The 12,900-nt window shown below is 42.3% G+C and overlaps 1 protein-coding gene across 1 annotated transcript in view; it reads left to right on the forward strand.

The window, feature by feature from the left end:
• LOC310772729 (serine/threonine-protein phosphatase PP1-beta catalytic subunit-like) overlaps positions 1–12,900 on the forward strand; it is a 39,699-nt gene that overhangs the window by 15,225 nt on the left and 11,574 nt on the right. The window contains exon 2 of the mRNA XM_083632635.1: positions 3,538–3,669. Coding sequence (XP_083488761.1) covers positions 3,538–3,669 — 132 coding nt within the window. The remainder of the gene's footprint in view (positions 1–3,537; positions 3,670–12,900) is intronic.

The raw sequence follows: 12,900 nt of genomic DNA on the forward strand, positions 1-12,900 counted from the left end.
AAAAAAATCGTTTTTTTTTTTTTTGACGGTGGATCGTTGATCTGGCCCTTTTGCATCTTCTATTATACTGTTAGAGCCGCCGGGCGTGTGCAATCCATTCCGCCGACCCACTGAGTGGCGACGGTGCTCAGACTATTGAATGTTGTTTGGCCAGAAACGCACGCATTCCAGCTGAGCTCAACCGAGGACCCAGAAGCGAACGAGCCTCATTCTCATACTGTAGGCGAAAACCTTTCACACGGGCGCACGGCGGTGGGGGCTTCCAAAGGTGGACTGGGTGGAAAGCACACTTTGAAGCGCGCAGCATAAGCCTAGAGTCACACAAGGCTTCGTCAAAGCTCTCAACCGAAAATCCAAGAACGGATTAAGCCACATCCACGCTCGCCGACGAGGGGCCGCCAGAGAGAGAGGCTGCTGCTCACTGCTCAGACAGGCAGGAGAGACTGGCTTGTGACTGACAAACACGGAGACACGCCCACGGAGGGAGGAGTTGTAAGGAGAGGGGGTGCGGGTGCTGCTATGGAGGAAATTACTGTTCAGAACTATATTGTTTATGTCTGATGTCTCACTGATGCCAAAAATAAATGGTTAAAGTGACTGTTTGATATTGAATTTCACAAAACTGCGATTATCTCAGCTTTTTGTCTCAGACGCTGAAACCATGCTGTACTCAACGGCTAATATCTACATAACTACTAACTCTACAAACTAACTCTTTTAGACAGAGAAAGCACACATTCTATTAGTACTTTTGTGAACTTTGTGTTGACAAACTCCAAGCAGAAAATTATCCTTGGCTCTTGTAAAATGAGCCAGAATCCTCAAAAAAACCCTCTGGCAAAAGCTACCTACAGTAAAAAAAAAAAGGCTGGCAGTGAATGTGTTAAATTAGCCGCTAACGTTAATAGGTTGAGCTTTGTATTTCTCACAGAAAACGGTCCAAACTTCTCAGAGAGAGCGGTCGGTATTCACTAAAGCCTTCATATCTCAGGCTCTGTAGTACATAGAAACATAAAATAAAAAGCTTTTGAGAGCTTAACCCTTTGGCTTTTCGTATTATATTTGCTCTAATGTTAATTTAAAAAAAAAGATCTTTAACCCAAAAAAATAAAAATAAAAAGATTCTAATGCATTTTAAGAAATGTTAATAAAGATTACGGCAAATGTAACCCTTCCAAATAAAAAGCCACGGGTTTAAGCTGTCAAATGCTTTTTATTTCATGTTGATAGCTACAATACAGGCTGAGGAAATACGTTCTGTTAAACCCTTGACAATTACTGCAGCAATGTTAGCGTTAACGCTAACGTTAACGATCTCTGTTTTGCAGTCGTTGTGAAGACAGTGAAAAGCCCCGTTATCTAACAACTACAACGGCAGTGAAACAACTTATCCAGCTAACGCTAGCTAATTAAATAACGTTACCTGATGTTGTAGTCGATGCCTCTCTCAACGTTACAGCTGATGAGGAGGTGCTGCTAACGTTACCTGCGGTGCGCTGCCTGCTTCATTCACCCTCAGCCTATCTAGTAATACGTTACAGTCTTCAGCATTTAGCTACTGTAAATATATCTTGTGTTTGACCATGCTTCCTCAAGTTTGAGGTGTTTCCCTGGCCAGCTTTGCAATTCACATCACAAATGTTGCAACCAGTGTTGTCTGAGTCTATCTTGGGAAAGTGTAGCCACATTTTCGGGTGGACCCGTTTGTTGATGTTTTCAGGTAGAGTGATGTACTGACGTAACGCGCTCTCGCGTGTTGCCTTAAGGTTCCGTCGGAATTTCTATTTTACCCACTCTCTTCTATTACTCAGATGCGTGTCGAGGCGAATCATTTTGGCCTCGATCAATTTAATTATTCGAGTTATTCGAGGTACTCGAGGAATCGTGACAGCTCTACTCTTGACTAACACATATTAGTTTTTCACTACGCCTAGGTCTATATTGGATTCTGCAGTGGAGTGGGTGTGTAGCTTTAAGGCAATACTAAAATGACTAGTTATTATTACATAATTCCTCTGTCTTGGATTTGTTCATTGCTTTTATTGTGCCCATCACCAATTGCTCATCTTTCTGCAGTGCTTTGGTTTCTTTTCTGTGTTTTTCTTGTTTGTTTATTTGGATCTCTTTTAGCCCAATTGGACTATTCTTCCAAGAGTCCATAGCATAACATGTAATACAATTAACAGAAACATAATACAATAATAAAATTCAAAAATCTGAAGTTTAAAGCTACATAACAGTACACTCAATGCAAATACAAAATATTTCAAAAATTACAACAAAATGTCCTAATCCTAAACAAATACCTAGAACATAGAATTACCTATACCCACATTTAAAGGTTACAGTGTACATAATCAAACTGAGCATATCAGCATACAGAGATTTACTTCCAGTGTTCTTTAAAAATGCCTTTTATGTGTTGTTTAAATAATGGTTTTGGTAAGTTCCTAATGGGCTCAGGTAAACCATTCCACAGTTTAACAGCACGATAAGAAAACATTTTTTCCCCAGTTTCTAGCCTAATCTTAGGTAGTACATAATCACTTGTGCTTGCTGCTCTGGTGTTGACCAAATGTCTGTCTTTCACTTGCTGTGTGTGCTGAGAAACTGTGGCCATCCATGTATTAACACCATTCTTCAGCCTTTTATTTTGATTAATTTGCATTTTGCCAGTGTTTACCTTTGGCACAGGTCAGTAGTACTTGTAGCTACATCATGTGTCAGATGCGACTGACTGACTGTGTGTGTTATTATTGGCTGCCATCAATGAGAATGTTTTGTACAGACCTAAGGCTAATTATGATGAAATCAATAAACTGCAAATCAGTAATGTAGAAGGCTGCATGAGTCAGGCTGGCTCCTTTGTATTGTATGTCAAAGACACTCTTTTTTGAAAGGCAGGCTATCCTAATATAGACACAACATAAGTACCATCAATTCATCCTTTATCCTTCTTTTCAAACTAAATGGAATGTAACTTTGGTCATATAGATTCCAGCCACATTGGTAACCTAATAAGGAAATAAATATTTTCATGTTCTAATCTCAGCTTCCACATATCTTTCTGACCATTTCAACCGCTGACTGTAGCAACCTGCAATTTGAACTCCTCTGTTCATCGTTTTATGGTAAATATGCACCCTGAACTACGGCGGCGATCCAGAAAGTAAGCTTAAGCTAACAGTGCAACTACACAGCCAATAAACCCTCACCAGTGCTGAAGAAGCAAGCTGCGCTCACACTCCAAGCAACAGCTCTCTGCATGGGCCTGAGGTTAAGCTACATTAGACTACCGGTCCCAAACACTAAGCACACAGCTCAGTAGGGTTGCTTGTTAACAGATTTCTGAGATTATATTACGTTGTGCTGCAAGTATCGGCATACAGTAGATGTGGTTTCTGTGTTTTTGTGCCAAATGAATATAACCAATGCCTCCTCCTGATGAAGATTGTGGTGTTCTTTGCCAGTGCTTCTACAGTAATAATGTTAATGATTATAACAATCATTGTTAATGACAATGTCTCTCCTCTGCAGTGCGGGGATGTCGCCCTGGGAAGATAGTCCAGATGTCCGAGGCAGAGGTGCGGGGACTCTGCATCAAATCCAGGGAGATCTTCCTCAGCCAGCCCATCCTGCTGGAGCTTGAGGCTCCGCTCAAGATCTGTGGTCAGTGCCAGGACCTTTTTTCTCGTCCTTATTCTCTGTCATTTTCTCTCCATCTTTCACTTTCTATCATTTGTAGGATTTTTCATTCTCAGACATTCTCTTATACTTTCTTAATATCATTTTACTTTTCTGTTCCTTACTATTTTTTGTTCTTGTTCATCTCTATCTCTCTTTGATAGCTCTCTCCCTCTCTGTGTAGGCTATGCAGGCCTCTACAGGGTGCAAATTAAACAATTCTAAATTGAAAATTTTACGAGCAAAGGAGAGAAAGTCAGAAGCATAATCTTGAAAATAATTGAAAATACGTATTTCATGCTTTACACAAGCACCGACCTGCCAGCCAGATAGCTGATTCCTGTGTCCTTTCCAGACAGATTTTTCATAGAAATGATTTAATATGGGCAATTTCCTCCATTCTGATCAGTCTATTGATGTTAGGAACTTTATAGCTGCACATCAGACATCTCTGCATAGTTTATTTTTTATTCACTATAATAGCGCTGCACTAACGGAAAAATACACGTTTCTGTCGTTGCAACTCATCCAATCTGACAGCCTTGTATTGAGAAAACAGAAGTGCAAATCATGATTCTACGCTCCAATGACGTGTGTGCTAGCTAGACAATACCTTTCCAGTTGTCACAAATTGGCAACGATGATTCCTTATTTGATAACTTATGACAGCACATGTTACACTGCCAGCGGGGAAAGTACAGTGTATATTTAAGTTATATCACAGTTGAGTGTGTCTGCCTGGAATGCAGAGACGACAGTTCTTTAGTTGTTACACTGTGTTTCAGTTCCAGTTCAGTTCTAACATTAGCGTAACTCTGTGATAGAGGCTTTCATCTAACTATTGTATCAAATATCAATATATCAAATGCCGATATCAAATACAATACCAATTGATTTTATTAAAGGGGAGAAATAATCGACCGAACTAACATTTCCAAGCTTTTTTTGAGGAGTTTAGTTTGCTACTGATTCATCTACTTTTTGTTTTCACTTGTTTTTTGTCAGTAAAGGATCACGGTTGAATGTTTGTAACACAGGTTTTTCATAACACACACATGCATAACACTAACTACTACTACTGTACCACCACTATTACTATTATTACTACTACTACAATAAAGAAAAACATCACATGGATGCAACTGGGACGTATCATCAGTGATGTACCCTGGGGTCATAGGATGTTTCGGGTCTCGCGACATCATACACCCTCACCCAGGTGACCCAGCCGGGGTTGATCAAGACCCGACTTACGTCCCAGTAGCTACCCACGTTCAGCCCTCTTAGGACAAGACAGGGCCACTCAATCTGCTGCTCCGGAACTACTCTGCCGGGACCGGGAGGCTCTGGCACGTGGAGGGACTGGGCTCTCTGTGGGTTGCCACCTGTCCGGGCTCCTCCTACGTCTCACCAGGTCCAGGACCTGTGCGTTGCACCAGACTCCCGCTCCAAACATTTCATTCTGGCATGATGTTTCTTGGGCCGTGGTGGTACTGCAGGCTCTACTTGCGGCTTGAATGGCCCTCCTAAAAGGCCTCCCGTGGATTTGTTGGGCTTCTTCCTCACGGAAGACGCAGGCTGGTGCGCTAACCCATACTGCTCCCGGGTGCCGTCTACATTCCGGCTGTCAACTGTCTCTCCAGTGGTCACCAATCTATTCCTGGTTGTCACGTAGTCTATTCCTAGGAGTCACTGGCTAGGCCAGGCTAACTATAAAGAAAAACATCACATGGATGCAACTGGGACGTATCTAACTACAAATAATAATAATAAAGTGGTTGCACTTTATATCAATTTTTTTCTGCCTCATATACAGTATTATCTGTGATATTTAATATCATAGTCACAAATAATAGTCCAATAGAATACAAGCAAAAAAATCAATTAATAATTTAAGCTGCTCATTCCATGAAGCGTAATTGCAATTCTTTATCATTATTATAATGAACAGCTTCTCATCAGGTGTTCCATTGATTTTTTTGCATGTCTGCTATTGGACTATTCTACTGACTAGATGATTTCAGAGCCTGAATCTCAGGATCACAACTCTCACACATGATGAACAACATCCCTGCACACAACAAGTCATCTCCATTGAATCAACTTTCTTCAATGTCCAAGTGTTGTCATGCTTATGCGCGACTAGTCGTTTAATCGTTTAACCGCCTACTCATTTATTAACCATTTAGTATTTTACTAGTCGGTTAAACGCTGCATCTTGTTCTTCACCCCTCCGCCTCGTTGTAAACAGGCTGAGCAGCATCTAACTCTGAATTAACTAATAATTTAGCCAATTGTATGTAACATACCAAATAAAAGCAAACGGCAATGTCTAAGAATGCAACGCCATGTAACTGGCTCGTTAAGTCTCGCATTCCAGGGAATTACGTTAACGTCTGCGGGTCTTATTGACGTTAGTGGCTCGAGCGCAACTCGGAGGAGAGAAAGCTATCTGAAGCTTTCTTTGTTGGAGTCCAGGTATGTTTTACAAGAAAATGCTCGTCATTGTCGACGATAACGTTAACTGACCTGGCTAACAGTGGATACTCGCTTACAACTCTCTTATTTTGCGTGACCGTGACCGCCGGAAGTATTAAAAGGACCCGGAAGAATTTGGCCCACTGTAAGGTCTGAACATAAGGTGAATACTTTGATATAAAAACCAATAAACGGGGCAACTCCAATCTTGAACAATCTCAGCATGAGACGCCAGCTCTATTATTCTTCCGCTTCCAGCATAACCTAGCGTCAAGCGCCCCCACAACAACACACACACTTAGTTCCGTTTCCTGTCTTCAACATAAGAGCCTAAAAAAATTGATTTGAAAATTGAGCCAAAGAATTGGCTGTCTAGAACGTAAACATACATTATATAGCACCTTCATAAAAATAGCTTACACAATCATGCAAGACACGCTGGAACTCCGTCCTACAACATTATTCATAATAAATGCCATGCATTGCATTGGCAAACATATCAGAAATGTATTTCTCTTTAATTTGTTCACCTTTATTCAGTCAGTTGTTGTTACATCAATATAATTTAAATTAACAGCTTGTACTGAATGTTTGGGCTAAAATAGCTCCTAAATACACAAAATACATTTTGCATTTTAAACTTTTAAACTTTTAATTTAATATGTATATTAAATTGCAAGTTTTCTTGCTTATAGACTAGTCGACTAGTCGCAAATACAATTTGAGACTAGTCGGCGGGGAAATTAGTCGAAATTCCCATCCCTAGCTTTCTGTAACCAGATGCAGGGTTCCCACGGGTCCTTGAAATCCTCGAAAGTGTGTGAATTTGAGAACAAAATCAAGGCCTTGAAAGTTGTTGAAAATAGACTTAAATAGGCAGGCACAGGTCATTGAAAGTGCTTGAATTTATGTATTTTGTCCAAGAATAGAGATGGAAATTCTTTAGATTTTTTTTTACTTAAAAGGGGGACTGACCCCCCCAGATTTCTTGCAAAACGGTATTCTGCTTGATTTGAAAACTCTGCAGGCAAGATGGCCGCTATACTCCCTTCTTTACCCTGGCAGAATTCCTATGCTATAACTAACATAACTTGGCCAATAAGTATGTAACATACCAAATAAAACAAACGGTAATGTCTTCATTTGATGTAGAATGCAGAGGACATGTAACTGTTTAGTTAAACTCGCATTCCAGGAATATTGTATTTACTGCGCTGCTCCAGATAACGTAGTTGGCTCGAGCCCCTGTTTCGTCCTGGAACCTATGCCTGGAACCCACTCGCTTTGCGCCAGAACACGATCGATTTGGGGGTGGAACACGCCAGGATTGGCCAATGCCAGTGCCCAGAACTGTCAAATAAAATCATCGACAGAGGCGCTATGGCCCGCCTCCCAGTATTTTCAGTGTATCAGAGATAGTGAATGATAAATATAGATAGCCACGTTATGAACAACAAACTAACGCTGGTGATCCGTATGTATGGAAACAGTGTTACTCGAAATGGTTAAAAGTTATATCAATTTGGTCATTCAGTGGGGTTTTACTGCCATGTAACATAACTAGCTAGCCGCTAACATTAGCCACAGTAGACATTACACATCATGCATTGCTCTTAAAGGGCTCGCGCCGCGTGAACTACAGTAATAATCAAATACCACTGTGACATCACGATGTACCAAATCGCCCATTCATATGAGGGCACAAAAAAAAGCAGGTTTGAACCCATAGAGGGAACTTGTCCTGCTGAAATGATAGGGGTTTGTAAAATTGTAACAGATTGGTCTCAAATGTGGAGATTTTGACCAGAATCCTTCACATACCACCCCAAAAGCCATATATATTGGTTAAAAGCTGGAAAAAAAGTGTTTTGGGGGTAAGTTACACTTTAACATTAGTAGATTTAACACGGCACAAGTTGAGAAGTGTTCATACATTCAAGCCTCTCTCTCTCTTTAATTGTCGTCTGTGTTGTCTGTAGGGGTGGGACAAAATATCGATACTCATGGTATCGCGATATTTCCACTTGCGATATGTTATCGATACACTGGCACCAAGTATCGATATGTTATTAAAATATGCAGGATTTTTAAACTGATTCCCCCACAGCCATTTTGATAAACAGAGTCCTAGGGTTGTCAAAAATATTGATACTTAATAGGTACTTACTCGATAGGCTACTAAACATTTTTAAACGGATACAATACTCATTTTCTACAGTATCAAGTTTATCGATACCAGCAGCGCTCCCTCTGCCTCCTCCACACACACAGACACACACAGCAGTACCGCAGCTGTTAGCTACATTAGCTAATCCCACTACTGCTGCTGTTACAACCACTTCACCAACACCGGGCTCAAAACACCAGTGTGAGTGACCAAATGTTTCACTTGTTAACCAGTCGGAGTGACGCTCTTTCCACTAACATATTGGCTTTGAAATCTGTTGATACATGGACCCTGCTTGTAGATTGCAGCTAAATTTAACGTTAAACGCATTGCCGGTGGAGGTACCCGGATGTAGCAGACAAAGAGTATTGAAGGCAAGAGACGAAGCGTGTGTTGTTTTTTTACAACAGCGCTCCCACCTTGATGTTGCAGTGGAACCACTGAGGGGAACAATGCAGTCGTCAGTTCTTATCGATTTAAGTTCTTTGGTGCAGAATTGTCGAAGTTGCGATTTATAACGGAATCCTGGACATGCAGAGCTGCTGTTTGGGCTGTCTTGGGCTACACTCATACTGGGGGCAGCAGCTCAGCTTGAGGGAGGCTTTGGAGGGAATTGTAGCCTACATGAAACATGAAAGCTGGAACATCCCCACCCCCCACTAACTACTTAAGACAACTTAAAAATACATTGTGAATATATGCCATTGTTCTCTTGTTTTAATAATAATTAAAAAAAGACCCTTAATGTGTAACCTTTCCTCCGTGGTATCGAAAATGGTATGAGTGAGTGAGTGAACTGTGAGTGAGTTCATGTCAATTCTGCTAATAAATACATAATACCTGCTTCTTGTCTTTTAGGGGTATTTTTTTCTCTTCAGTTACACAGATATCGTGATGTATCGTAGGTTAAATTTCTTCCAATATATCGATTATCGCAGAATCGCTGTATCGTGATAATATCGTTATCGAGGGCCAAGTATCGTGACCATATCGTATCGTGAGTTACTCCGCGATTCCCACCCCTAATTGTCTGTGAGTTTCGGTAAAGCCTGCTAGTTCTCATTATAAACATTCTCTGTGTTGTAACAGTAATTAACCTTGATTCGTGTCTCAAACTGCTGTGTTGGGTCCGTGAATTTGAGGGAATTGGGCCTGGAAAGTCCTGGAAAAGTCCTTGAATTTGATGTGTGAGACGAACGCTGTGGGAACCCTGCAGACAGGACTGGGGAGTCAGACTGGGAAAAACAATGACCAAGTATGGCTCCGTCAGAAAGCTGTGTTCAGCCTCAGCCTGGGTGGGCAAAGAGCTTGCACCCCCACCATCTCGAGCGTCATCTCCAGACCCCAGAGGAACAATATACTATTGGTTTGATGCAGCTTGGAATTTACTTATATAACCAGACCCATTTACCACTGCTTCTGCCTGGGCCACATTAAGTTAATCGTACTTCCTTGACTCGTCTGCACGATTCCTTCTCAAAAGTTGAAATAGCAAAGTGTATCTCTCTCTATCTCTTGGTGGCTCCAACATGCTTTCTCCTTTTCCTCCAGCGAAGCAACTGCACACCTCTCTCCCTCTCTGGGCCGGGTCTTTTATGCGCAGGTCCGACATACTCATCATGCCTGCTTAGTAACGCACGGGCTCGGGCCAGACGGGCCTAAACATTGTCCATTTGTGGCAGCCTTCATGCCAGCTCCCTCCCACACACATACACATGGCTGCTGTTGTGGGATTGTTCTCAACTCCTGAGCCAAATATCAGCTTCAGATGGCAGCGTTTTGTAGAACATGAATGTAGATGTGAGAAGTACTGCTGATAGTCATTTGATAACATGTCATTACAGATCTGGACTTGATATCGTTTGACATATCACATTGCAGCACGTTTGCTAGTTAGGGCTTCCTCCATGTAGAACCTAACCTTACTAACCTCGGTGCAGTAGATGAGGCATGGTGCTGTTTGTATCACTCTGCTTTCTCTGGCCTTTTCCTCTGCTTTCTTTGTTTTGTTGCTGATCTTCTAGCTTGCCTTCACAGCTGTGATGACAGGCTTTTCAGACCACTGATATTACACCAAACAATGTTTGCTTTGAATTATTTACTAAGGCCACATGGATCAGGTTTTGCTCTTACTCTCCCTTACATGCTAACTTAAATGCCACTGGCACACTTTGACCCAAGAAGAAAGCTTTGCAGGTTACATAGCTAGATAGCTTACACAATAAGGTCGCTTTCACATATAAGCTGTTTGGTCCGCTTTAACCGCGCCAGAGTTAGTTTCCTCGGATAGTGCGCTTCGTTTGGGGTGGTGTGAAAGCGCAAACGAACTCTGTTGCGGAACAAACAAGCGAACTCTGGTCCGCTTGAAAACGTGGGTCTCGGTTCGTTTGCAAGTGAACTCTAGCGCGGTTCGTTTGTGGTGTGAAAGCAAACCGAACCAAACACAAGAGCAAATATAGGAAAGGCAGTGTATCATGAGTAGAAGGCGGTAGAAGGAAGCAAAAGCACTGTGGCGCGCACTCACACGGGTCGGTGCGCACCGCGCTGCCTCCCTCCTCTCATCTCATCTGCAGAATGATGTTGGACCCAACAGCTCGCTGCCTCGTCATCTGCTGCTCATATTGGGCACATTCTTGTAAAATATTTATTTGATAGTAACACCAAAGTAAAACCAGAAATCCCAAGATTGCATAAAGGTGGTTTCTCTATGGGTTGTGTTTCACGGATTCACTTGTGTTATTCAGTCAGCCCTCAGCAGGCAAGGCGGCAGAAGAGGAGAGATTTCCCCTCTATATTCTGTCCAATAGACGAGTGACCGTTTCGACCATGTGACATTGTTCAGAAAGTTTGGTGCGCTTGTGACAAATTGTATGTGTGAAAGCGAACCACACCAAATGAAAAATGAAACAATGTTGCAACTTCACCCCCCCCCCCGAATCGCACCAAGTCCACCAGCTTATGTGAAAGCGACCTGAGAGTGATGGATGCTAAAGTGCTCTCAGAAAAGTATGGCCGACCCCACCCATCCAGGACACAAAGGGTCCTTCCCCATGACAGAAGACTGATGTCTTGCAGTACCAGAACCTCCGGTCAACAGGCCCCCACAAATCAGGACTTTGCCACTCCCCCCAACAACGTGAAGTGAAGGTAGCAGTCTGTTAAAATGGTGAGGTACCTGGCCTCCAAACACTTCTTTCTTCATTAGAAACATCTCAGACCAAATGGTAATTACCAGCTCAGTGGCCTTGTGGTTTGAGTGTCCGCCCTGAGACTGGGAGGTTGTGAGTTCGATCCCTGGCCGAGTCATACCAAAGACTATAAAAATGGGACCCATTTGCCTCCCTGCTTGGCACTCAGCATCAAAGGGTTGGAATTGGGGGGTTAGATCACTGTATGATTCCGGAGCGCAGCACTGCTGCCGCTCACCGCTCCCCCAGGGGATGGGTTAAATGTGGAGAACAAATTTCTTTGTCACACTCAGGTGTGTGACAATCAGTGGGATTTTACGTTTACCTTTAAAGTCGAGCTGAACCCAAAAATGACTTTTCTTTTCTTTTAGTTCAAATACCTGGGTATGCAGTGCACCTATTTAATAATGTATGCAAACAAAATAACAACAATCTAATTTCTTTAGTTTTTCACACTTTTTCACATCAAAAGTTAATTTTTCAAGATTTCATTGATAACGGTAATGTACAGTTTGCTGACGTCACCTAGTACTATAAAATTTCTACCCCATTTCAACCAATCATATCACGACATGCAGCTGTCAATCAAATTAAGTAGAAAATGGCGCCTAGTGCCTGTCATCTGGCAGAATTCCTATCCCATAAACTAACTACTAACTTGGCCAATTGTTAGAAACATGAACAACAAACAAAAATCTATACTCTCTAAGAATGCAAAGAAATGTAACTGGCTCATTAAAACGCGCATTCCAGGGATATCGTATTTACAGAAATAGCGTAAAAGGCGCGCGTTTGAGAGCGTGGCTGTCAGGGGTCTCCCCTCGGAGATTCCAGGCGGGCGGGCAGCACCCATTCATCGGATTGTCCGCTCCCTCCGCACGAAGCAGCTGGCTGCCTGGTACTCCGCGGATCCCACTCGCGTAGCACGACAACACGCTGAATCCCACTCGATTTGGGGGTGGAACACGCCATGATTGGCCAAAGCCCAATCCAGTCCCCAGAATTGTCAAATAAAATCATCGACATGATACTATGACCCGCCTCTCAACCTGTCATCTTAGACAAACTATGTTTTCAGTCTGAAACGGACTCATTATGCACGTGACGAACAGGTTCAGTTCGACTTTAATGTTGTTGTTATACCCGGCTGGTGCAGCATGCCCAAGTTAACGCTAGTTAGCAAGTGTAACGTAACGTTAGCTTAATTGTTTCCAGTTGTGTCAATTGCAAAGCCCCAGCAAGGAGGAAATGTAGAGAGGAATGGGGACAAAAACGTCAACATCAATATTACAAAATAAGTCCCATTCACCTTGTCTCACTTCACTATCAATGGAAATGTTCAGTTTAACCTGAATTATAACGATAAGTAGGCTAATCTTAAGA

This window comes from Poromitra crassiceps (assembly GCF_964638095.1).
Source record: "Poromitra crassiceps genome assembly, chromosome: 3".
NCBI lineage: Eukaryota > Metazoa > Chordata > Actinopteri > Beryciformes > Melamphaidae > Poromitra > Poromitra crassiceps.